Below are 24,890 nucleotides of genomic sequence, written 5' to 3' on the forward strand. Positions count from 1 at the left end.
GTTTCCCTGCTAACCAGGGTTACTGTGCCACTAGGTATATAAAGAGAAAATTAACAAATGTGATGTCAATTCAGTTTCAGAAGCTTTCAACACAGAATCACATTTATGTGTTAGATCCTACGCGACAGACATTTTCATCATCAGCTGCTCGCAGGATGAAATAACTGCCTGGAAGTGTGTCTTACAGGAATAGCTTCTCTACATATCTTAAGGAACTATTTGGTTCTTTCTTCTGCCTCCATAATCAGAGGAATTACTCTTGTGTGGTTTTCAATGGGTCTGGTCTCTCAGGCTTGCAGTCTTTAGTAAACATTGTTTTCCCACCCTACTGAAGTTTTTCCCGTGCTTAACAAATTCAGATTATTTGGTCTTTCATGTGGATTGTCTGCTGTTTGTTCAGGACAAGTAAACCTCACACTGCTGTCTCTCTATTTCTTCTCTACCAGTTTTAATACTAGTTGCAATAGAGAAGCATCTGCCTGGTCAGTCCTCCCTGTTAAGTGTGGCTGAAATGAACTTGAGTTCCACAGTTACTGGGAAGTGTCCTCACAGATGCACACAGAAACCATCTCTGTATATGCCTTATTATCCCAGGAGTTGACTAGGCAGATGCAGCTTTGCAACTGAAGATGTCAAACAGCAAACAGAGCAATCTACATAAAATCTTCTTTGGTTTTGTGGATGACTAAAAATGCGTGTGAATTTGACTAAGATGAACAGGTTTGTTAGTCAAAGTATCTTACTTATTAACAGTTTAGCATAGAAAATGCAGATTTTTAAAGTGTTAATATGGCTCTTAGGTGTCAAATTAGACTTTCAGAAGAAAATTCTGTGAACTAGTATGCTGCATGTTCCCAGCGGAGCTTTAATTACTCAGGGTTGTAACTATCTATTAAAACAGATTCCTAGACTCCTCACTTGTCATGTCAGAGAATACATCAGAGCAAGTCATGACAGTCATGTCAAATCCTTTCCCACTAAAAATGTATTGCACTAGCTCCTTTTTTCAGATTTCCTGGTAAAACGTTTTACTCAAGCAACATCAAGGCCAGAGACAGAGAGTTAAATGGCATTTTGATTTCAATGTTTCTAGATGTTTCAGACTATTTCAATAATAAGGCTTTATCCACCCAAATACTTTTGGGACAGCAGAGGAGAGAAATGCACATATGTTGTAAGAGGTACTTAGGAGAACTAGACCCCACTATCAGCAGAGGATCAGCAGCACACCTGAGGCATCTACACATCTTAGATCCAACTAATGCTCTCAAAACAGGACATAATACACTTGCACAAAGTATAAGAGGGAAGAATTTTAATTCAAAGAATGAGAGGTTGCAATAACATTCTTCCAGTGAAGAGGAAGCACCACATTCCCAAAATGTTCTACAGTACCTCATCCCACCAATTCTTTGTGCAAGCTCTTCAGTATCTTTATGAATGTCCAAAACTCAGCTTCAACCACTACACACCAAATTACTGGGAAACTATTCATCCTGGGCTGGTGCATCCCAGATGGATGGGGGAAACAGACACCTGAAAGGAGGTCACAGCCAGGTAGGTGTTGGTCTCTTCTCCCAGGCAACCAGCAATAGAACAAGGGGACACAGTCTCAAATTGTGCTGGGGGAGGTCTAGGCTGGATGTCAGGAGGAAGTTCTTCACAGAGAGAGTGACTGGCATCAGAATGGGCTGCCCAGGGAAGTGGTGGAGTCGCCATCCCTGGAAGTGTTCAAGAAAAGCCTGGATGAGGCACTTAGTGCCATGGTCTAGTTGACTGGATAGGGCTGGGTGATAGGTTGGACTGGATGATCTTAGAGGTCTCTTCCAACCTGGTTGATTCTACGATTCTATGATCTTCACCCAGCTTCCCAAGGCAGCTTCTCAATGATGAAAGAGATGTAATGAAATAAATGGTTTACAGTTATGCTTTTAATCCTGTTATTTAAAAAAAAAATAAGACTTGGGGAAAATGAGAAGGCATGAAATACTTTGCATGTTAAATTGTGGAATATGTTAAACAACAATTTAGTGATTTCTGCAGTCTAGTGTGAATAGCCAGTTTCGAGCACTAGGGTAGGTGGTGTGATGTGGTGTGGTTTGCCCTGCTGGTTTCCTACTCCTTTAGCACACTTGTCAAGCTGCAGCATTCTTGAGTATCACAGCCAAATGCCAGAGACCTGTGGATCAGCCATCAAGATGTTCCCCTCTGCATACAAAATGAAGTTATCAACAGGTTACAAGTTGTTTTTTAAGGAAAACACTCAACTTGAAATTAGCAATACCATAACATTTTAGGGAGCCAAGAACATTTTCGAAAGGCAATGCAGACAACTAATAATTTTATGTTATAAAACTAGCTAATAAGAATCAAGGCTAAAGAATTAACACCAAAGTTACTATGCTGTTGATTATTTCCCAAGTACTGAAACTATACAGTGAGAAATAAATCAAGACAATTTGTGCTTCAAATCACCTATAAAATAAAATGTACTGAATTCTTGCTATGCCAGCCAGCAATTTATCCTTTGATATCTTCTTTCTGCTTCTGTAGATGGAAGTATTCAGTTGATTAGCAATCTCTTCCATGCAACTCACTGTGTGCTGCTGCATGGATGAGAATAAGACTTGGCCTGGAAACATGTGACCTTCTCAGACAGTGCAATTTCCTGAAGTGTTCAGTTTACAGTTTGTACAGAAATAAAGACTACTGTCTTTCTCAAGTCACAAAATTTGCATGGAACAGTTTCCTTTCTGTTATATTCTTAAACATTTTGATATTAAACTTGCATAAAAAGCAAGAAAGCTAAAACATCTGTATTTAACCATTTGGTTCACATGGCATTAAAGGCCTGTTAAAACAGCCAAGAGGCAAGATATCCTCTATTAAAAAAAAAAACAACCAGTTGGCATTAATTTGAATCACTGCATTGCAATATTACAGCTGGAGAGATTCACTTACTCATTATTTCCACACAGTTTCCCTCAGCCTCTCCCTAGATACAAATTTGATTAAATTATAATGAGATACTTCAAAACTGGTTTCTCACAAGAGTAAACACTAAAAAGAAATTTAGTCTTACATCTGGGCAACATCCACATCCATCATTAATTACAACTCTCCAAATAATACACACCAAACATAACCATCAGCAGGAAAAGTTACCCTTTTTGGTTTCCCAAGACTGGTGCTATTGGTGGGGGGGGGGGGGGGGGGGGGGGCTTGTTGTTCACTATGTTCTAAATGTAGCAATCCAAAGAAAACCACAGGGAAAGCTATCCCACAGACTCCAGAAGGAAAGAGGACTATTGGTCACTTCATGTTAAACTTCACAGAACAGAAGCAGATGATCATTTCATTATCTTTCCGTAATACAAACTGGTTATATTTTCAAGCAATACAATTGTTTAAACATAAAATGCCAGGAAATTACGTGTTTCTATATCTTTGATATACAAAACAAGTGGAAGGGTATATTTTGATGAATACAGTGAAGCTGCAGCCACTTTGAAACCAAAGCAATTAGTAACATACATCTTGTACATTAGCAGTAATCAATAAAGGAAGCAACAGAAAGTTGTGAATTAGCTACCTTAAGACCCAACAGTTCAACCCACCCATACTGAGTACAGATCCATTTCATGTAATTGGCCTGATTCTGTAAACTAACAAGGGCCAAAAAAAAAGTGAAAGCATTAGCAGCTTCATGGCTCTGCTGACAAAGGACCATAGTTCCTTGCCAAATGAAAGCTGACTTTCACATAAGTTAAACAGCATGCATTAAATCTTGCATCAAATAATTACACCATTTGCTTAAATCCTTCCCAGGCTGCCTCTATAGATATATTACAATTCAGATAAATCATGACTGTTCAGTAATTATTGATCAAGCAGACTGTCAACATAAAGACTCAATCTCAGCAGCAATGCTCAAGCTTAAGCTTCCTGGGGCTTAGCACTAAGAAAGTCAGCATGTGGCATTACTGCAACAGCCATTTAGCATGACACAATCTGCTGCTCCGTACTCCAAGAGAGCTGTTAACTGCATGGTTTTAAGCACTAGTGTAATTCTGTTACTGTCTTTGAGTTGAGTTTCCAGAGCATACATATCTGCACTTCAGTCCTTCAGGGTGCTCAGTGCTCTGCTGAGGCTGTTCACAGGAGGCAGATTGCTTAGCACCTCCCCAGTTGCAGAATCACTCCTGCCAGCAAGAAAGGAGGCAAAAAATCTCAACAAAATCAAACCTGTCAACAGAAGTTGTTCCTAAATCAACATCTGGATTTCTTTAGAAAAATCAGAGTGTGCCAGTTGAATGATCTCAATATATTTATTTATAAAGTCTTGACAAGCTGGAGCTATTTTACTTACTCCTGATATTCAGCATAAATGCACCATCTCAAAGAAGCTCTGTAATTATTAATTATAACTTCTTATAGAACTCCAAACCAATTCTCTCCCATTGTGCTACTTATGTCCTTTGGCCCTCTTTGGCCTTGGCTCAAGAGGTGAAACTTCAAACATATGAGCTGTGAAGAGCAGAACAGTGAAGATATGATACTCATGCGTGCCCTAAGTGCCTTACCGGACTAAGAAATTTCTTAGCCATGTCATCTACAACTGTATATTGTAAATCTGTTCTTTGAAAGCTCACTTAGATTTAGAACCCCTCTTCACTGTAGTAGTCCAGACTCTCTCCCTTGATGTCTAGCAGTCTGAACATCAATTTGACAAAATGCCCTGGGAAACTCCCTGCTTTCTGATCCACAGCACCCCTACCTCTGATCCACGAGAGATCCTACACACCTGTCCCGACAGACAAGACTTCAATATTCTGTACTTGCTCCAAAAGCTGCTCCCCACAGACACTGTTTCTGTTCACCCAGCCCTGGCTCCTTTGTCTTTTCATTAAGACTCTCCTTTATTCCCTCTTTCCGCTCTTGTTCACAGCCCTGAGGGCAACAGTACCAGAAGAAACAAAATGCTGGCAATACACACTCTGAGACAGAGTCTTGCAAAGGAGCAAGAAGAGATGAGATTTCCAGGGAGAAGACCTCCACAGGATAGAAATGCAAACAGTTAGCACTGGTGCAGTCAGCCAGCCAAGCACTGCACTTGCTAGCAAGTCGGCAGATGCTGCTTTAGGGCACACAGACCTTTAAGTCAGCCCAAAGCAGACAACGGTAACTGCAATAGCATCTCCAGGTCACTTCCTCACCTCTGGGAAACGCTGCAGACTCCCCATTTCGAAATCTAAAAACATTTATCCTGTTCTCTTAATCATACCCTCACAGTCCTCCTCCTCATTTCTTTTCCAAGGCTTCCAGTGAACAAACTCCAATGCATCCATACTTTCTCCAATATGGCATTCAAATGCTTAACAGAAAAAACAACACATGCAGTTGGACTTCAAAAATTCTTGCCAGGAATGCAACCATTACATCAGCTTCAGTTTTATTATAGAACAGCTAGCAGGCAGAGCTGTTAAAAATTTCCATCTCTCAAAATTTTTACCTTCCAATTCAGCATGCATATTCCATTATTTTTCATAGGGCTTTTTCCTTCAAAATTAGATTAGTATCAGTTTTTCCTGCATTCTTTGCAGCACCTTGTATTTTTTTTCCCTTTAACATTTCTAATTCTTCCTACCTGTTGTGTAAGTTTTACTACTACATGTCACTTCCTACAGTTTGTATTAAAATATCCATGTTTATGTGACATCTATGTCATCTTCTTAACTGTGACACCTGTTCAACTACAGCAAAGAAGGGCAACAGCCAAGCTCATTTGTTAGTTCTTGTTTTGAGAAGTAAGCAGCTCATAGGGTCCAAACCTACAAGAGTGCAAGTCTGTCTCCGAGCAGTCAGAGAACACAGCACACAAGGAGAAATAGAATTAAAATCTGGTACCTCTCCAAAATTGTTTCTCTATGACCTCTTGTGAACCGAACACAAGAAGGAACCTAAGCGTTCAGACCTGAGCCCCCTACAACTGATGAAAGCTCAGCTGCAAACCAAACTGGATAACATCAAAATACATGTTGCTTTCTGTTTACTGATTCTGTTACCATTATTTCTAGAGCAACACCATTTCTGGCATCAGAAAAGACACCACTTAAGCAGAAAACATCTACCAATAAAATACTGATTACAGAAAGACTGCTCAATCTTAATGAAGCCAGAACCAACTACAGAAGCACACTCTACTATTAACTGTTATTATATTGCTTCTTAAAACCAAGATATAACAGTATCTCAAAATTAGAAAATGTACTGTTTCACAATAATTGTGAATACTATTTTTCCTCCAACCAGAACAAAAAAAAAGTAGATAGTCAATGCAATCAAAGGATTGGTTCAAATCAAGTCACAATGTTTCCAAGCACAAATTAGCAAGAGTAGTATATGAGACTGAAACTGAACATGAGTTAAAACGATTCCTTTTAGTTTGATTACCAAAAAAAAAAAAATACTGTAAGATAAAAATCACAGAACCTTACCTATTTGGTATTTTCAAACCACCTCTTTTTGACTACAAGCACCTATGCAACAGGCTTAAACAACCTGTGCTGCAGACAATCTAGTACTAAGCAAGAATGACCATTGTTTCACATTACAGATGCAGGAAACGTTACCATTTACCTATGCACATTCTGATGCACAAAATGCATACTCAGTTTACATTTTACATCTTTATATGCAGGAACAATTTAGTGGTCAGGTTTTATTCCCTGTGTATTTCCTCTCAGCTGAATAGCAGCTTGTTTCAATACATAAAACATGCGTGTCAGAGATTTCTGCTCTGGCGTGTCACATTGGAGGTAACCTCACTAAAAATGCATTCAAATTTCAGTCATTCATCTCCCTTACTATTAAACTCGTCTTAAGACTCTTGGACATAACAGCAATAAACAGAAGCAATTTTCCAGAGATCAAAGGATAAACAAAAATATTACCTTCTCTTTCAATCACTTATGTAAAATTAATGTTTGGAGAAATAAAAAGGAAAGCGTGTTGAGTAATTTAGTGATCAATTAAACATCTTTTCAATGATTTTTTTATAGATGATTTCAGCAGTCAGCTTCTCAAAATTACTAGAGTTAGAAAGATTAATGTTCTGGACCACTTGAAATCTGGCACTCTAATTCTTCTTACAGTATAAACACTCATTTCCTATCCTGTTAATATGTGATTGATGCTGAGCTAGCTAAACAAATTCTCTACTATACTGTCCAATTAATATTCTCTACAGTTGAGAAATAGGTGACTTAAAACATGATATAAAATGCTTGCAATTCATGAAGCTATGGAAATATTTGGGATTTATTCTCTCAGACACAACATCAACTCCTCTGTGTTTCTGAATAAGCAAACAATTGAATGGCCCTAAAGCAAGATTTTACTCCACATAAATAATTTAGTCATCATTTTGTATCTAACCATGAATAAACTACAGCAGGAAGCTATCTTCACCATGTTCATATGAATGCACACTGCACAGAGAGACTGCTGAATTACTGCAGCAGTGCAAGCTGGAAAGCAATGATCATAGAAAAGCTGAGGTTGGAAGACACTTCTGAAGGTACAGGGTCAGCTGCATCAGGTTGCCTAAGGCCATCTCCAGTTTGGTGCTAAGCAACTCCATGGATGGAGACTCAACTGTTCTAAGATTCTCACAGCAGGGAGAAGTTTCTACCATATGAAACAAATTGAGTGATTTTGTAATAATCTAGTTTCAGCCAAGCTAGGAGGCTATGACCCACAGACAAAGGTATTTTCTGTTTTCAAGGAAAGTAACTGCTTTTGACACTGCATTTGGGAAAGCAAAGCATAATGCTGTTTTAGAGAATGATTCAGTGGACAGGTCTGCAGTAAAGATTTGCACTGTTCCTTAAGTCACAGTAAGTAGGTGCATATCCAGCAGAAGTACAAGATTAATAAAACAAGCACCAACCATTTCTGCTCATCAAAAATAGAGGAGTACTGCCAGCACTTTTCTATTATATGCCTACATATTACTCTACCATAATATGCTAACAAGCAAGAATTTATTGCAAAAATAAAGAGCACTTCCAGTAAGAAAGCCATGAGTTGCCTACATGGCGTATAGTTTTGAGCCTGTATTTGTAATCCTACAAAAAAAGACTTAAGTGTCAGTAAGCTGGCACTCTAAAACATTCATAAAGGTCACAGAGCAGAGGAAAGCGGCAGAATCAACACCTACTCACATATGTCATTATCATTGTGTTTCATAATATATAGAAGAAATAATAAAGGACAGGAAGCAATGCTGATTGTGACCATATTCTCCACATCCTGAGGAATCAGGGCTCTGGCCCTTAGAATGTGAAGCATGGCTTCTTGCAGTCGCTGTCCCTGGAGGTGTTCAAGAAAAGACTGGATGAGGCACTCAGTGCCATGGTCTAGTTGATTGGGTAGGGCTGGGTGCTAGGCTGGAGTGGATGATCTTGGAGGTCTCTTCCAACCTGGTTGATTCTATGATTCTATTACCTATGAATTAATGAATGCCAACCCAAACGCCCAGGGCAACTTTCAACCTTGTCAACGGGCACCTCCACACACCCAAATGCAAGATCCACCACTTTCACTTTACCTACCAGTTAGAGACAAATCTGTTCTGTAACTTGTACACTTACAGTAGAGAATTCAACTCAGACTCTTACATTGAGGCCTCTACTGAGCAGAACACTCAACAATTTGGACTCCCTGTCTTTTACACCAGCTTCCTCCTCAACAGGTCATAGAATCATAGAATCAGCCAGGTTGGAAGAGACCTCCAAGATCATCCAGTCCAACCTATCACCCAGGTCAGTAGCAACTCAAACGTAGTTTTCTTGCAATAATCATTGCTTGTGAGCTTATGCAGCAGCAGCAAATCAGTGACAGCAAATAACAAGTAGGGAGACACTGGCCAATGCACAAGTGCAACACACTAAATATACTCTAACCTGAGATACAAGCTAGAGTGGTGTTTTTTTTAACCCCTTCCACATAGGTCCGAGTCAATTTTTTTGCCAAGTAACTCCAGAGCAATAAATAAACATTTCTGTCTCAGGACAAGGCTCACATCCAGTTTACCTGGCCTAGCTGCAGTAGATCACAAGAACACTAACAAGTGGCAAAGGCACTGTTGCGTTTCTCAGCTTCACAAAAGCAATATATAAGAAACACGGTATACATCCCTGGGGAGAAGAGTGAGGGTGGCACCGCACTGAGATCTCCCACAGTGCAGGGCTCAATGCCAGCTGATGGGACTATAAATACGATAAGGCTTTTTAGAACACTGAGAAGAAGTAAGACATTTCGAAATCAGTTACTAAACCAATGCAAACACGCGTCCTAACACTGACGGAAATTAGAGACCCCACAATGGAGGGGACCCAGCAAGTCTACACGACTATGAATCGTGGGGAGCTGTACAGGGTGACCTGCCTCAGAGAGCCGGGCGGACGACGCCTGAGAAACCGTGCCAGGGCCGAGGTCGTCAAGCTTCTGCGGCCGTCCTCCCCGGAGCAGGCGTGCCCGGCTCCCTCCCGCGGCGCCCCAGCCCCGTCCTGAGGGGTCACCCAGAGGATCGAGATCGCGAGCGCTCGGCTCGTGCGCCGGCGGCGCGGCTCCTGCTCCGCCACCACCCCCGGGCCGTGGGCCGCTGAGCAGCTCCTGACACGACGCAGGTCCTGGCCCGCCCGGCGGCGGCCCGCCCGCCCGCCCGCGGCTCCCTGCACCATCACAACCCCGCCCTCACCGGCCAGTTGAGTCACGAAGGCCTCCGCCACCAGCGACATGTCGCGGAGGACGAGCGCAGGCAGGCCGAGGACACGCACAGGAACTCAACGTCTCACCGCCGGGGCAGCAACTGCATCCGGGGCCCGCCCCGCCCCCGCCGCCCGAGGCGGGGTGGGGCGCCGCGCGCCCGCTGCGGCTGGACGCGTGCTGCACGTGCGGGAGAGCCGGACCTCACTGCGCGGGCATAAAGCCGGTGCTAGCCGCTTGCTTTCGGTCCCTTCGGTCATCCGCTGCGGCTGGATGCGTGCTGCCCGTGCGGGAGAGCCGGACCTCATTGCGCGGGCAGCAAGCCGGTGCTAGCCGCTTGCTTTCGGTCCCTTCGGTCATCCGCTGCGGCTGCCCGCGTGCTGCCCGTGCGGGGAGCCGGACCTCACTGCGCGGGCAGCAAGCCGGTGCCTGCGCGGCAGTAAGCCGGTGCTAGCGACTTGCTGTCGGTCCCTTCGGTCATCCGCTGCGGCTGCCCGCGTGCTGCCCGTGCGGGAGAGCCGGACCTCTTTGCGCGGGCAGCAAGCCGGTGCTAGCCGCTTGCTGTCGGTCCCTTCGGTCATCCGCTGCGGCTGGACGCGTGCTGCCCGTGCGGGGAGCCGGACCTCATTGCCCGGGCAGCGCGCGGTGACCGCGGGGCCGTGAGCCGGTGCTAGCCGCTTGCTTTCCGTCAGCACCCCTGAGCTGACACTTCGTGCCAGTGTTACTGAACAGTAAACCACGTTTTCAACCGGAGTGCTGCAATTGGCGTAACTTGGAAGTATAACCACGAAGGGAGTGAAAAACAGAAACTCCAGCCTGGAAAAAAAAAACCCAAAACATGGGTGAATACTCTGACGGAGAGCAGTGATCAGAATCTTGTCATTGCCACGGGTTCTTGGGGTGCATGTGAACCACCGTTCCACTCAATGAGTAGTGGGGAAGCCTGAGATGGGGAGCTGTGGCACACCTTACTGAACTCAGCAGATGTCCAACCCTTCAGAGCTATAAACACGGCTGGCTTCCGAAATTCTGCTGATTCTTCACCTTTATTCTAATAGCAAAATTAGATGAAGTATCTAGAGAAGGATAATTGCAGACAATTTTGCAGCTCTTTCTTGGTGTTACGTGCTGAAAAGGGAGAGTTCAGGGGCAAGGCTGCAGTGGATCACCATAGCAACATCAAAAAACCCATGCTGTGATCCCAAGTCGCCAGTCACAGGGAATCTCAACTACTGATGGAAAGTCAGATTAACGTATTCCATATGACACATAGAAGTAATATCCCGAGGAGCTGAACTACACCAGTGCAGACTGTTTTACATTTCCTTTTCATGAAACAATCTTAACAGAGGCTTTTATGAGTTTGGGTTTTTTTGTGGTTTTGTTGGTTTCATGTTGGTGATTGGTTTCTTGGTTTGTTTGTTTGGTTTTTTGTTTGATTGGGTTTGGGGGATTTGTTTGTTTGGTTTGTTTTGTTTTAATTCAGTGTAGAAATGATTATTTGGAATGCTGTAACCAGCTCTAAGGTTTCCCATAAAAGATGGCTCAAGACATCTTCAGTTCCTCTGCCATTCCATGTGGAGCTCTGATACACGTGAACTAATCCCATTTGTTCTGCAAAACTAATAGAAATGGCCAAATGTGATTAGAGCCTGAGGCAGTAAAAAAGACCAACCTGTAACTGCCTGAGAGTGCCACAATAACTGCAAGCTGGACTTCTTCCCTGATATAATCGGAAACCAAATGTTCATTCTGGCTATACAACTTTGGAATATTTTGCTTTTCTGGATTGTTTCGGGATAATTATGATCTGGACTATTATTTTTCTGAACTTTGAAACACAAATTATGGAGGAGAAGACTTGAGCATAAAATTATTTTAATCTAACAGGAAAATGTTTTGAGAATTGCAGATGCTTTCTTTATTGACCATGCTGAATATCTTCTTTCCGACATCCTAGTACCATAATGCTTCATGAAGTGTCTTGGGCACTTTAAGTTATAACTGAACAGGACAGCTACTTTTTCATCCCAAGTTAAGACTCCAGAAGACAAACTCTGCATTTTGAGGTGTATATTTTGCCTTTAAACAACTATTATTTTTTTTAATCTCGATTCTGAGGGTGTCAAGATGGAAGTGATAGTCTCTTTTCAGTGGTGCCCAGTGATAGGACAAGGAACAGGTACATGCTAGAATACAGGAGGTTAGAATCATAGAATCAACCAGGTTGGAAGAGACCTCCAAGATCATCCAGGCCAACCTAGCACCCAGCCCTAGCCAGTCAACTAGACCATGGCACTAAGTGCCTCAGCCAGTCTTTTCTTGAACACCTCCAGGGACGGTGACTCCACCACCCCCCTGGGCAGCCTATTCCAATGGCAAATCACTCTCTCTGTGAAGAACTTCCTCCTGACATCCAGCCTAGACCTCCCCTGGCACAACTTGAGACTGTGTCCCCTTGTTCTATTGCTGCTTGCCTGGGAGAAGAGGCCAACCCCCACCTGGCTACAATGTCCCTTCAGGTAATTGTAGACAGTAATAAGATCACCCCTGAGCCTCCTCTTCTCTAGAAGAGAATAACCCCAGCTCCCTCAGCCTCTCCTCATAGGGTTTGTGTTCCAAGCCCCTCACCAGCTTTGTTGCCCTTCTCTGGACATGCTCCAGCACCTCAATATCTCTCTTGAATTGAGTGGCCCAGAACTGGACACAGCACTCAGGGTGTGGCCTGACCAGTGCTGAGTACAGGGGAAGAATAACCTCCCATGTCTTACTGGCCACACTGTTCCTGATGCAGGCCAGGATGCCATTGGCTCTCTTGGCCGCCTGGGCACACCTGCCCTAGGTGGCCTTGCTTTGGCAGATGAATTGGACTCAATGATCTCCAGAGGTCCTAACATTCTGTGATTTTGTCATAGGGGATATGTGACAAATTTGTTTTACTATTCTACAGGACTTCTTGATCCACGTTTCTTCAGCCACCCTTGAGTAGGAATTTAGAATACCTGATTTTATCAGATGTCCTTATTCTACAGTGAAGGACAGATAACACAATAATATTTCAATCTTGTAAGATTTTAAACCTTGTAAATAGTGGAAGATAATTGAACAAATGTAGAAGTGTATTAATGTTTGCAAAGTATGTGAATACTGCTATTGAATCATTAAGCCTATTTGCTAAGATATTCTTCACATGGGAGCAAAAGTAAACATCATTACATTGGGACAATGCACTGAGGACTGAAAACAGTGATGTAGAAGGAGACTGAGTCTTTAAATTGTTGGACTGGATGATCTTGGAGGTCTCTTTCAACCTGGTTTGTTCTATGATTCTATGATGAAACCTACATTTCTAGTTACAGTTGCAAGGTGAACTCTGAGCAGTCTTGAATAGTTGAGTGGCTTTGTATTAGGAGATTACAACAGTCTAAAATGGTTTGTCCCATCTGAGTCCTTGCATCACCAACAGTACTGAGAAAGATAGAAACACAAGACATGATGCAAAAGTTGCCTTAATAAGGCAGAGTACAAACTAGTTGTAAGCTAGGCCAAATCTGCACTAGTACCCAATTAAAGAGGAAAGTTTCTCTGGAGATAGACTCTAAGATGCAAACTAAGTCAGGAAACAGAAATCAAGAAGTATTCCAGCAAAATATCAACACAAATATATAGACAAATCCAAACAACCAGCCAAAACGGAGGGAAAACTGAATGGAGCTCAGCTTCTGCCTCCTATATGTGGCAGAATACAGGTGCTCAGGCTCCCCTCTATGGGACAGGAAATCAAGGTGGTGGTTTTTTGTTTCTACATTCCCAGTCTGCCTCCCTGCTCCCACTGAAAGGACTGTTGGGCAGATTATCTCATAGGAAATCCTCCTGCGAGGTCTCCGTGACAATCGGTAGTAGCAATTAAATTGGCTTCATCAGCACCTTCGCCTCTGTTCTGTGTGCCTGTCTTCTTCCCTAGATTTTTGGGGAAAGGCATCACACTTGTGAGCCTGGCTTCCTGCAGGGCCTGCATGCAAATCATTTCTTCAGCTGGCCACATCATTAACAAGCTTTTTTCCTGGTAATTCTTGCTTGACACTACGGGAAGCTCCCCAACTTGCACAGATGTTGAACATGTAAGCAGCAGGCAGCAAGGTGCTATCCCTCTGACTTCAGTGCAGAGAGGAGGATGCATTTTCAAATATAGAATCATAGAATCAACCAGGTTGGAAGAGACCTCCAAGATCATCCAGTCCAACCTATCACCCAGACCTAACCAATCAACTAGACCATGGCACTAAGTGCCTCATCCAGTCTTTTCTTGAAGACCCCCAGGGACGGTGCCTCCACCACCTCCCTGGGCAGCAATTTCAAGGGAAACCAAAAGGCAGAATTAGGATGTCCCTACAGATTTGCATTTCCAAAAGTCAACCAGAGTAGGTCTAGCAGAACTATTACACCTTAATATGGGTCTCACTTTACACAGGCACACCCACAAGATAGAGTACAGTTTTCTCAAAGCCTGTCTCTTCTCTTTGGCTACCTTTACCAGGTAAGTTATTAATTGCTAGGATCAAAGTGTCTGCTGACAAAACAGGACTAGTCCTTATATCAATATGCACCATTTTAAACAGAATGGAACTTGAATAGGGTTAATCTGAAGCCTAGATTTTACAAAAACCTATCAGTTCCCTTAATATTCTTTAGACAGCTCTTAGCATACATGCTTAATTTGTATTGTTCTTTTGTTCCATGTTAGTATTCAGTGAAATGTGTGGCTGTCATGAGTGTGTACCTATACTTGCAGTATAAGTCCTTTGCAGATATAATTGCTAAGAATATTATCACAAGAGAACTGGGAGATAGCAATAAAAGACTTTTGGTCTCCTGCAATTTTTTTAAGCTATTTTCTTTTTAACACATTCACTGTTACTGGCTGTCCAGATTACAGTCTAGATGACTAAGTGTGTGACAAGACACAAGATTCAACTAATCACCAGAAAGCAAAGACTTTGAGTTTCTCCAAATTTGAGTTCAGCTAGGTGCCACCTGCAGTTCTCAGGTTCATGAAGCAAACTGTAGGCTAAGCCCAAGTTAAGGTGGATAAAATAGTATTGTCTGTCAGTGATAGCAAACATTCCTCTTTGGGGCACTGTTAATGTGGCATAGGACACTGGAGAGTTGTCCTGTGGTACAGTATAAATTTATTCATCCCAAGACAACTGCTGGGGACACGTGCTGCTCAACAGACCTCATCAGAGCACTTTCTCCACACATGACTGCCCAAACTGATGCTCTCCATTTCCATGGAGCAGGTCTCCAACAAATGAGGCCTTTCCTAGACACAGGAAGAGTGTTGACAGTCACAGATTCAATTAGGAATGGTTCTTTTTGAATTATAACTATGTAGACATTTCACCAATGAGTGAAAACTGAGCAAGAGACAGCAAACAAACAGTACTGAAATGACTTCTTGCCTGGCCCACAGCCAGGCTGCCCCTCTGGTGTAACTTCAGATATCCTGGGAACTGCTCTGCATTATGGTGCTTGTCAGTGCCTTTAAAAAGCTATTATGGATGCTGGGAGTCTCTGCAGTGAAGGAAAACTTAAGTGTCCTTCCCTGCCAACACATTCAGTGCCAGGCAGCAGCAGGAGGGTGCTTTTAGCATGACTCCATGCCAGAGGTTCTCTGTACACTAAACAGTCTGGCAAAGTACACAGAGCAGCATAAATTGATGGATCTGGACTAGTGTGATCAAGTGGATCTCAAGGCATTTAGTAAATCTTTAATGCAAACATTTGCCCATCAGCCATTTCATGCAATCCATTGTTCTTCAGTCTGAGGAATGGTGCCAAAATTGCCCAAGCAGAGCCAAGTTGCAAGTTTTCCAGTTACACAGACATTCACATGACTTTACTAAGGAAATTTAAACGAGAACTTGATCTCAAAACTGAGGCCAGACTTTGACAACTCCAGCTCCTGTGCACTTGCCTGGGAAGTTGGCATGTACATCTTGTAGGCAGCATCCATGATGGAGTAAGAAATTAGGTTGGTTTTATGTCAGTTTAGGTGTATCTCACAATAGATTTTCACACTGTGATACAATTAATTGCATGCTGCTGACAATATTTTCTTATTTTCATATCCAGGCAGGTACAAATTGCAGTCTAATAGTTGTGTAAACAAGATAGTAGCCTACTTCTGTAAAAAATGCAATAGACAGAGTGTTAACATTAACCACTTTGCACTTATGGGAGATATTGCATATTTAATTGACAAATCAATTAATGCTGATGCATTTTCAACAACCCACATGAGGATAGAAAGTGTTTTCAGAGAGTTTGAAGAGGCACAAAAATAGCATTTATGAAAGGAAACATGGGATCTCAAACTGTATATTAAAGTCATTAGATGAATAATTTTCTTTTCCCTTTCTCACCTCCTTTCCTGCCTTCCTTTATTCAGCAGGGTCAGATTTTCAGGGGTGCCAAGTTTATTTTAGCACATCTGTCATCCTTGCAGCTGCACTGATCAGGCATCAAAGTGGTTGTGGGAAAATCCCAAATTCACTGTTTCACTCACTGGAGGTATTGCCAGCCCCCAGGCTCTTGCATATCCCTATCATTCACAGCAGCTACTGTGCAAGCTTTCCCCATGCTCTGAAACAGCTAAGGACTTGAAGTCAGACATTAATCTTCCTGACTTCACCTAAACTTTGAATGGCAGAGCAAGGCCAGACCTCAACAGCCACAGCCCATTCCACTGCTCTCAGCCCAGAGCATCTCAGCTCCCAGCCAGGCATAGAGGGACCTGGGCGTGCTGGTCGACATCTGACTGAACTGAACATGAGCCAGCAGTGTGCCCAGTTGGCCAAGAAGGCAAATGGCATCCTGGCCTGTATCAGGAATATTGTGGCCAACAGGATCAGAGAAGTCACTCTGCCCCTGCACTCAGCACTGGTCAGGCCACACTTTGAGTACTATACCCAGTTCTCTTCTCCCAGGCAACCAGTAACAGAACAAGAGGACATAAGCTCAAACTACACCAGGGCAGGTTTAGGCTGGACATTAGGAAGAAATTCTTCACGGAGTGATTTGCCATTGGGATGGGCTGCCCAGGGAGGTGGTGGAGTCACCATCTGTGCTACTTTGAGCACTGTATATTGAGCTAAGCTGTAAATATAAGCTTCATACAAATTTCCAGAGCTGGATGAGTCTAGTCTGGGTGATTTCCAAAGTGGGGGGGGGGGGGGGGGGGGGGGGCGGGTAACACCCAAACCACTACATCATCCCTGCAAGTGTTCAAGAAAAGACTGGATGAGGCAATTAGTGCCATGGTTTAAGTTAATTAGAAGGGTTAGGTGATAGGTTGGACTCGATGATCCTAGAGGTCTCTTCCAACCTGGTTAATTCTCTGGTTCTGTGATTCTGTGATCAGACACTCACCATGGGGACAGGGACATCAATCCATGAGTCAGGGTCCAGCTAAACAGGAAGGGGGACTACATTGAACTGAGCTTTAACTAGACAGGGTGTGGTAGGGATCTCAGGTAGGGCTAGTCAGGTCCATCAATGTTCCCAGGGCCCTGGCCATATCTCAGTTGCACATGGAGCATATTTTTCAATGCAGGTGATGAATTCAGAGTAATGGATTTCACAGAAACTATGCTGTATGGGAGCAGGATTTGACTTAAAATCTCAGATCAGAGGGGGCTGCAAGCCTGAGCTGCCACAAAGGAGGCGACAGCTTAAATGTGACTTTGCCTTGATTTCCATGCCCATGCTACCACACAGGTCAACATTGCCTCTCTCTACCCACTCTGCCAAACTGACTCTGCCTTTGACTCCCGTGGATCCAACCTGCAATAACAAAGTGCTTCCATGCTTGTTTATCTTTTTTAAATCCCTAACTGGCCAGGTCACAACAAATCTTGTTTTAAAGCATGAATCAGGGGTGCATTGTCAAAAATATATGAATGTCAGAGAGGCAATCATGACTCAGACTTGCAGAACTGATGACCATAAAGGTTCATCCTGATATTTGTGTAGCTCATACTGCAGCAAAATCTGGATCCATCTTGCTAATGAAAGTAAGAATACTTGTTCACAGTTTGACTGCAGGGACTGGTTAGGCAAGTCTTCTCAAACTCTGAAGATGTTATCTGGAAAATTAAGGAGCTGCAATTGAGCTCAGTTTCTGGATAAATGTGGTAAATACTGAGCAGGTTTATTAATTCATCAAAGCTCCTTGTGAGGGGGTCTAAATATTTCTCTGGAGGGCAACAAAGAAAGAAGCAACTTTCTCCCTCTTCCTGTAGGAATGATCACAATTGCCTACCCTGCATGGAGGGAAGAGACAGCTGTTATAAATTATTTGTCTGTAGCATTCTGTAAAAAGGATATGCTGTGGTTGATTGTAGAGCTGGTCACAAAATGGTTTCCTTATCCCAAAAGACTTTTGAGATTAAAATACATTGCTATTGCACAGCAGGGTAAAATCAAAACCCTTTTAAAAGATCTTAGAAATAGAGAGCAAGACCCATCTACTACCAAAACAAAAATCACCACTTAGATGTGTAGGACTCTCTTGCAACATGAAATCCCAACAGAAAATTTTAACACCTAAGAAGAAAGTTTGGTAGAGCATTTATGGGATCTAAACCACCCCATTCAACCTTCATATCCTTAAGGAGTGTTCTAAGGAGGAGACCAACATGCTCGAGCAGGGAAGTGAATCTTGCTGATCTCATGTGAATGCTGTCTCTGCTGAGCCGCAGTGGGGCTTAGCTCCTGGCTTTTTGCACTGTCTATCTCTCTTCAGCTGAAGAGTCATAACTGGTTCTACCTGATTACTTGGTCCTCAGAGAGGACTATTCTGTTTTTACAGCTAAATGCTGCAGAGCTGAGTCAGCTTTTCATAGAATCATAGAATCAACCAGGTTGGAAGAGACCTCCAAGATCATCCAGTCCAACCTAGCATCCAGCCCTATCCTATCCAATCAACTAGACCATGGCACTAAGTGCCTCATCCAGGCTTCTCTTGAACACCACCAGGGACAGTGACTCCACACCTCCGTGGGCAGCCCATTCCAATGTCAATCTCTCTGGGAAGAACTTCCTTCTAACATCCAGCCTAGACCTCCCCCAGCACGTCTTGAGTCTGTGTCCCCTTGTTCTGTTGCTGGTTGCCTGGGAGAAGAGACTGATCCCCACTTGGCTACAGCCTCCCTTCAAGTAGTTGTAGACAGCAATGAGGTCACCCCTGAGCCTCCTCTTCTCCAGGCTAAACAACCCCAGCTCCCTCAGCCTCTCCTCATAGGGAGGGCCCTTCACCAGCTTTTATGAACATTTTGCCTTCAGATGGGAAATGCTTTTTAAAAAGCTTACATGGAAGTGACTTTTTATTTTCCCCTGACATGTCTCATAAATAAGAAGATTTTCTCTAGGTTTTGGATTTTGTTTGGTTTGGTTTCATTTCTTTTTTCAACACTTCCAGCTTAAACACTTAGCCTGACCATACAGGAGTGCCTCCTATTTAAGAGAATCTGAGAACTGACTCACTAGATGTGACATAGCAGAAACTTCAGAAGTTGAATCTACTCCCTCAAAAGTCACTGTCTTGTTCCATAAAAGGAAGAAGAAAAGCTTTGCCATATCTTCATTACAGCTGTAGAAGTTCATACTTGACATAGTTTCTCCTCAGGGTACAGCTGTGGTAAAGAAAAAAAAAAACACCATGCTGACTGAAATAACTCAAATGTATGTAGATGAAAAGCATCTGGTCTTTTTAGTAGTGGCTATGAGTTGGTGAGGCTGGGTACCTCCTGGGATTAGTGAGATTTGGCAGATCAGATTGATTCTTTTCTTGGCACCAGCAGAAGGATATGAGAAGAGCACTAGGTGTCTCCTTTGGCCTTTCTTAAGACCAAGCATCCAGAAATAAAAAGCAGTACAACAATGATTTCGGAACATTTTGCAAAGAGCATGCACTTTGAAGCTTTTTGAACACTGAGACACAGAAGAGGAATGCCTGGTTTGAGATATATTTTGAACCACATGAGTCAGATTCAGTTTCTGTGAGTGTGCAGAGAGCACAGGCTAGCTAAATTCCAGCCTAGTCCAGCTAGCAGCAGCTAAATTCCAACCTAGCCCAGCTAGCAGCCATGTGTAAGTGTGACATCCCTGATGCGTTTTACCTCCTCTTAGTTCCCTGAGGGCTGGAAAAAGTTATAAGTGTAATGTTGTTAAGATCTGAAGCCTTCTTAGTCATATGTATAGAATTAAATGTGCTTAGTAAAATGAATGCCTGGGCTTGCCAATCTTCTGGTACAGAAGACTTAACATTGATGAATCAGATGTCTGGTCTGTCTGAACTGCATAATAGAATGCAAATAGGACCAGTGTGGAATAAGCCCTGAGACTGAAAAGACCAGCAATTGGTGGCACTGCTTGTACATCTGTGGCCACTTCAGTTAGGCTCAGGCTAGCCTGCAGCTATGAAGGCTTTAGGAAACAAACATTGCAGTCTGGCAGTGACCACAGATCTCAGTATCTCTATCTGATTGTGACCACTGCTGACAACATCCATGCATACAGTCTCCTTTTTATTAAACAAAATGGACTTTAAATTTATGAGAAATCTTCAGAAGAACAAGTCAGAGCCATGCTCTTCCAGTTCTTGAAAGCACCGCTGCCTGTCTCTGGACTGAACGAGCTCAGCTGCATGCCTTAGATCACAGGCGACAGACATAACAGCATCACAGATGACAGTGACAACGTGCAGGCAGGATGTAATGGAGTCTTCTTCTTCTTTTCTTTTTTGTCATTTGTTACTAGCCCATGTTGTGATGTTGTAATAGTCCTTTTCTTGTATAGCTCATGCTGTTCACACCTGTGAAGTCCCAAATTAGATTATTAAATCTATTTGATTTGATACCACGTTTGAAAAGCAACCAGAAGCACCAGTTGGTTCATTCTAAGGTGCGACGTGACAGTAAGAGTGTTCAACAGTCCAGTCCCTTTTTGGTTTGTTGTGTTTGGTTTTTTTTAACTATCTGCCTGGTTACATTCAAATGAAAGTCACAATGCTCACAGTACAAAATCTTTGACCTATTGTAAGACACCACCCTGTTGCATGCACTGTGTTTTGGGGGTTAGTGGGGTGGTTGTGGCCAGGAGGAGGTTGCTCTCTTCTCTCAGGTGGCCAGCACCAGAACGAGAGGACACAGCCTCAGGCTGCGCCAGGGGAAATTTAGGCTGGAGGTGAGGAGAAAGTTCTTCACTGAGAGAGTCATTGGACACTGGAATGGGCTGCCCGGGGAGGTGGTGGAGTCGCCGTCCCTGGAGCTGTTCAAGGCAGGATTGGACGTGGCACTTGGTGCCATGGTCTAGCCTTGAGCTCTGTGGTAAAGGGTTGGACTTGATGATCTGTGAGGTCACTTCCAACCCTGATGATACTGTGATACTGTGAAGTACATGAGAACGTTTGACAATCTATCAGTGTCATGTACCTACCACACTTTTACTTGACAGAATTTCTCAAGAGAAAGATCAGTTTTATTGATAGGCTTTTAACAATGTTTGTTAATTATCATTGGATTTGATACAAGCAGATGTTGAAGAAAATACCACCCCACATGAAAGACATAATTTACAGATCTATACATTTGTGGATCTTAAAATTAATTAATCCAATACCTATGTTTAACATAGAGATCTGATACTAGAGATTGATGGGATTAGAAACTGTTTCCATTACCTGAACATTAACTGGGCAAAATCTCATCTGAGTAGTCATTAAAAAATTTAGTGGTATTTTTATCCATTTTCAAATAACCACTCTAAACTCCATTGTGTTTAATCTAGCTTACTTGTTAAAGGAACATAAAAGGAGCATTAGGGATGTAAATTTAGTGTATCACAACCATTAAGATCAAAAGTAATGGCTGGGAAGCCTTAATGCTCAGGTTCTCCTGCTGTACTAATGTCATCAAAACCATGTTACTGGGAAGCAAGCTTTTTTCACAGGCTGTATGGGCAAAAGGAACCATTCATTCTGCCAAGCAGAAGCAAATCTCCTTATCCACTGAAGTCACACATGGGTGTAATTTTATGCACACCCACAGCAGCAGGTGTCGGTGCATTGCAAAGGTATTTGTTACCTGTTTAAGGGTATAAGCAGACAGTTTAAGTATGTCCCCCATGATGGTGATGAGTGCAGGAGTCTCAGCCTAAGGCCAGGGCCATGGGGCAGACAGCTTGAGTTAGATCCATTACACATTTTCATAACACATGGTGTGACTCCTGGTAAAAATAATTCTTGGCTTGCAGAATGAACTTATTTCTTGTGCTTTATTATTTATTACACTATGCTTTCTGATGAAGTGTTGTGAAAAAAATCTGCTTTCCAGGTGGTGGGAAGTCTGATAGGTTGGTAGAGAAGGAACTGACTGTATTTGTTCCTGTAGTATTTTGTTTACTTAAACTCCCGGTTTTCAGTCTGCTAATCACCAAGGCCTGTTGCTTTTGGAGGAAACAAAAGCACAAGACAAACAAAATTGTTATGAAAAACTCTTTTGTAGGCCAGTGGTCTAAATGTTTTTTGTTACAAAGGAAGCCTTGTCTTGCTTGCAAATAGTTCTCAACACACTATCTCTGTCTGAGATTTTAGCAATCTATGCAGGCTTAAGTTTAGGTCATGTTGCACAGCAGAGGATTACTTTGTTCACTTGACTGGTGCTCAAGAGCAGCAAATGGTCCTCAGATAAAGCTAAAATAAATTATAACACTGGCTCTGGAAATTATCTTCTCCTAGATATTGCCAATGATCATTTGGGGGGGCATTTTAAAGATACAGTTGGGGACGGGGGTAAATAACAAACATTGTTTTGATAGACAGCAGAATGATTTGTCATCAGGTTTACCTTTTTTTCTTTCTTTCAGTAGAAGGACTTTTCCTGACCAAAGGCTCCTCTAGTTCCCTGACATTGGGAAAAGTCATAAAAAATGATGGTTGAGATCGAATGAGTCACATCTAGCAATACATAGCCATTTATCTCCAAACCAAAGAATGCATTTCCACTATACTTGTAACACCACTTAAACTTGTAAGAACTATGTCTTGTTTGAGTTTTCTCTCCATACCTCTTTCTCCCTGCTCATCAAGGATTTGCAAATGTTCTTAGCATTTCCTTGGAACTTAGGCTCACATAGTGGTGCAGGACAAATCATGTGTGATTTATTAGCTGTTAGAGGCAAGTGCTTAAAATTACAAGGAGGTCTTTCCATTTTGTAATTTTGCTTGCAAAAGTTTTTCTTAAGAAAATCTGAAGTCTGTTCTCCTCTGGTAGTAGTCTGTTCTCCTCTACTAATAAGCTGTACTGTTTTATGCATAAGCCACCATTCCATGTTTCACCAATAAACAGAGGAAATGGCACACTTGTAAAAGAACATTATAATGTGGTGATTGGGTTGCATATTTTTGCTTTCTGGCTTACTGTTCTGTTCTTTCATGCTCAAAATAAACCTGTATATGCAGCTTATACTATAAACTGGAGTAATTGGTTTGACCCTCAGCATAGCATTCCCTGTGCTGCGCTTGCAAGAGATAAGGTATTCAGTTCTGCATGGGAAGGTAGATACTCAAACGAGCCTGGGTTCTTGCCTGAGCTTGCTTTGCAAAGAGGTGTGACTGCTATCACTTACCCATGCAAAGGATGTGAAATCTCTACATTCACATTCATAACACTTAGAAACAGTCATTTTAAAACTTTTTTTTCCTGTTGCAAGCCTTCCAAGCCAATGCTTTAATTCTGATTCAATACTTCTGTTTTCTGATGGGGGAAAAAATTATTTTGTTCATGTCCCTTTGTAGCCCATGGCTCTTTGAGCAACAGTCAGCAGGCAAAAATTAATATATGACTGAAGCAGAACGGTCTCTCTGTGTTTTCTAATGATGCTTGAGTCAAAACCAGGGCAGGAAATAGTAGTTTCATAATTTGTGATAAGTAGTATGCAGAGGGGTATCTACTGAGGCACCTCTGGAATATTTTGTTTGGACTGCAATGTGCTCTTACTACTATCTGTCTAACCTAGAATCTGTTCCCAACTACTGGGCATCAAATTGAACATGTGAGACACAAGTCTTGGGATTAATGTTCAATGAGTGAACCTTAAACCTTATCTATTGTTTATTTGACTCATGTATGCATCCATGTATACCACAAGCATTTTTATTTAATTATTTAGGAACTGGCACACAACTTGCATTAGCTCCTTCCTTTGGCTATCTTGCTGACAGAATGGTGCAAAGGGACAATATCTACTCCTCATACAGCTAAAACTGTTTGTGAAAAAGAAAGATCCTACTAAAATGGCCCTGTCACATGAGCAGAAATTACACTTATTACTAAATGCCACTTCTTAGAATACAGCTGTGTTTGTACCAGCAAATCGATTCAGACTGCCATAAAAGAGTTGTAAGGTTTTATCTTAATTTGCAAGTAAATTTCTGTATATTCAGGATTTGTCATTCTGATGGATACAAAACTGCACTGCTGCAAGGGCAGCACATGTATTTATTTATTTATTCAGGAAAAAATACAGCATGAAAGCATTCCTTATAAAAGACTTAGTGTGCCCTAATGGCCTGATCCAGCACCACTGAAATCAATGAGAATCTTTCTTTCCATGTTGGTAGCACAGGAGCATGTCAACAGGGTGGAAAACATTCCTTTGGCCTGAAGTGCCTGGTACAAATGTCAAAATCATTAGGAAAATAAAAGGCTGACAAACTGGCAACCCCACAGACTTGTGACAAATTTGGAGGCAACTGAAAACACAGCTGTTTTCTAAAGTTAGTGGGTGAGCCATATGCTTTTAGGGGTTATTCTGGCTATATCTGTGCTTACTGCTTCTTTAAAAAAAAAGGAATACTAGAAGGAGATTCGTTTAAGAGTTACCTGAAAAATATCTGAAAAGGGTTGGTTAGAGTCTCACTTGCCTTCAGTATTCCATTTGCAAACCAAATTTGATTTACTTGAATTGTCATTAATTTTACCAGATTTTGGGTTACTCTGCTTTAAATATATTCTTGAATATATTTAATACATATTTGAGAATGCATTTAATTATAT

At 42.3% G+C, this 24,890-nt stretch overlaps 1 protein-coding gene across 1 annotated transcript in view; it reads right to left on the bottom strand.

The window, feature by feature from the left end:
* MTX2 (metaxin 2) overlaps positions 1 to 9,880 on the bottom strand; it is a 35,067-nt gene extending 25,187 nt beyond the window's left edge. The window contains exon 1 of the mRNA XM_064162178.1: positions 9,764 to 9,880. Coding sequence (XP_064018248.1) covers positions 9,764 to 9,803 — 40 coding nt within the window. The 5' untranslated portion in view covers positions 9,804 to 9,880. The remainder of the gene's footprint in view (positions 1 to 9,763) is intronic.
* Positions 9,881 to 24,890: the final 15,010 nt, after the last annotated feature.

Source organism: Pogoniulus pusillus, chromosome 2, assembly GCF_015220805.1.
Source record: "Pogoniulus pusillus isolate bPogPus1 chromosome 2, bPogPus1.pri, whole genome shotgun sequence".
NCBI lineage: Eukaryota > Metazoa > Chordata > Aves > Piciformes > Lybiidae > Pogoniulus > Pogoniulus pusillus.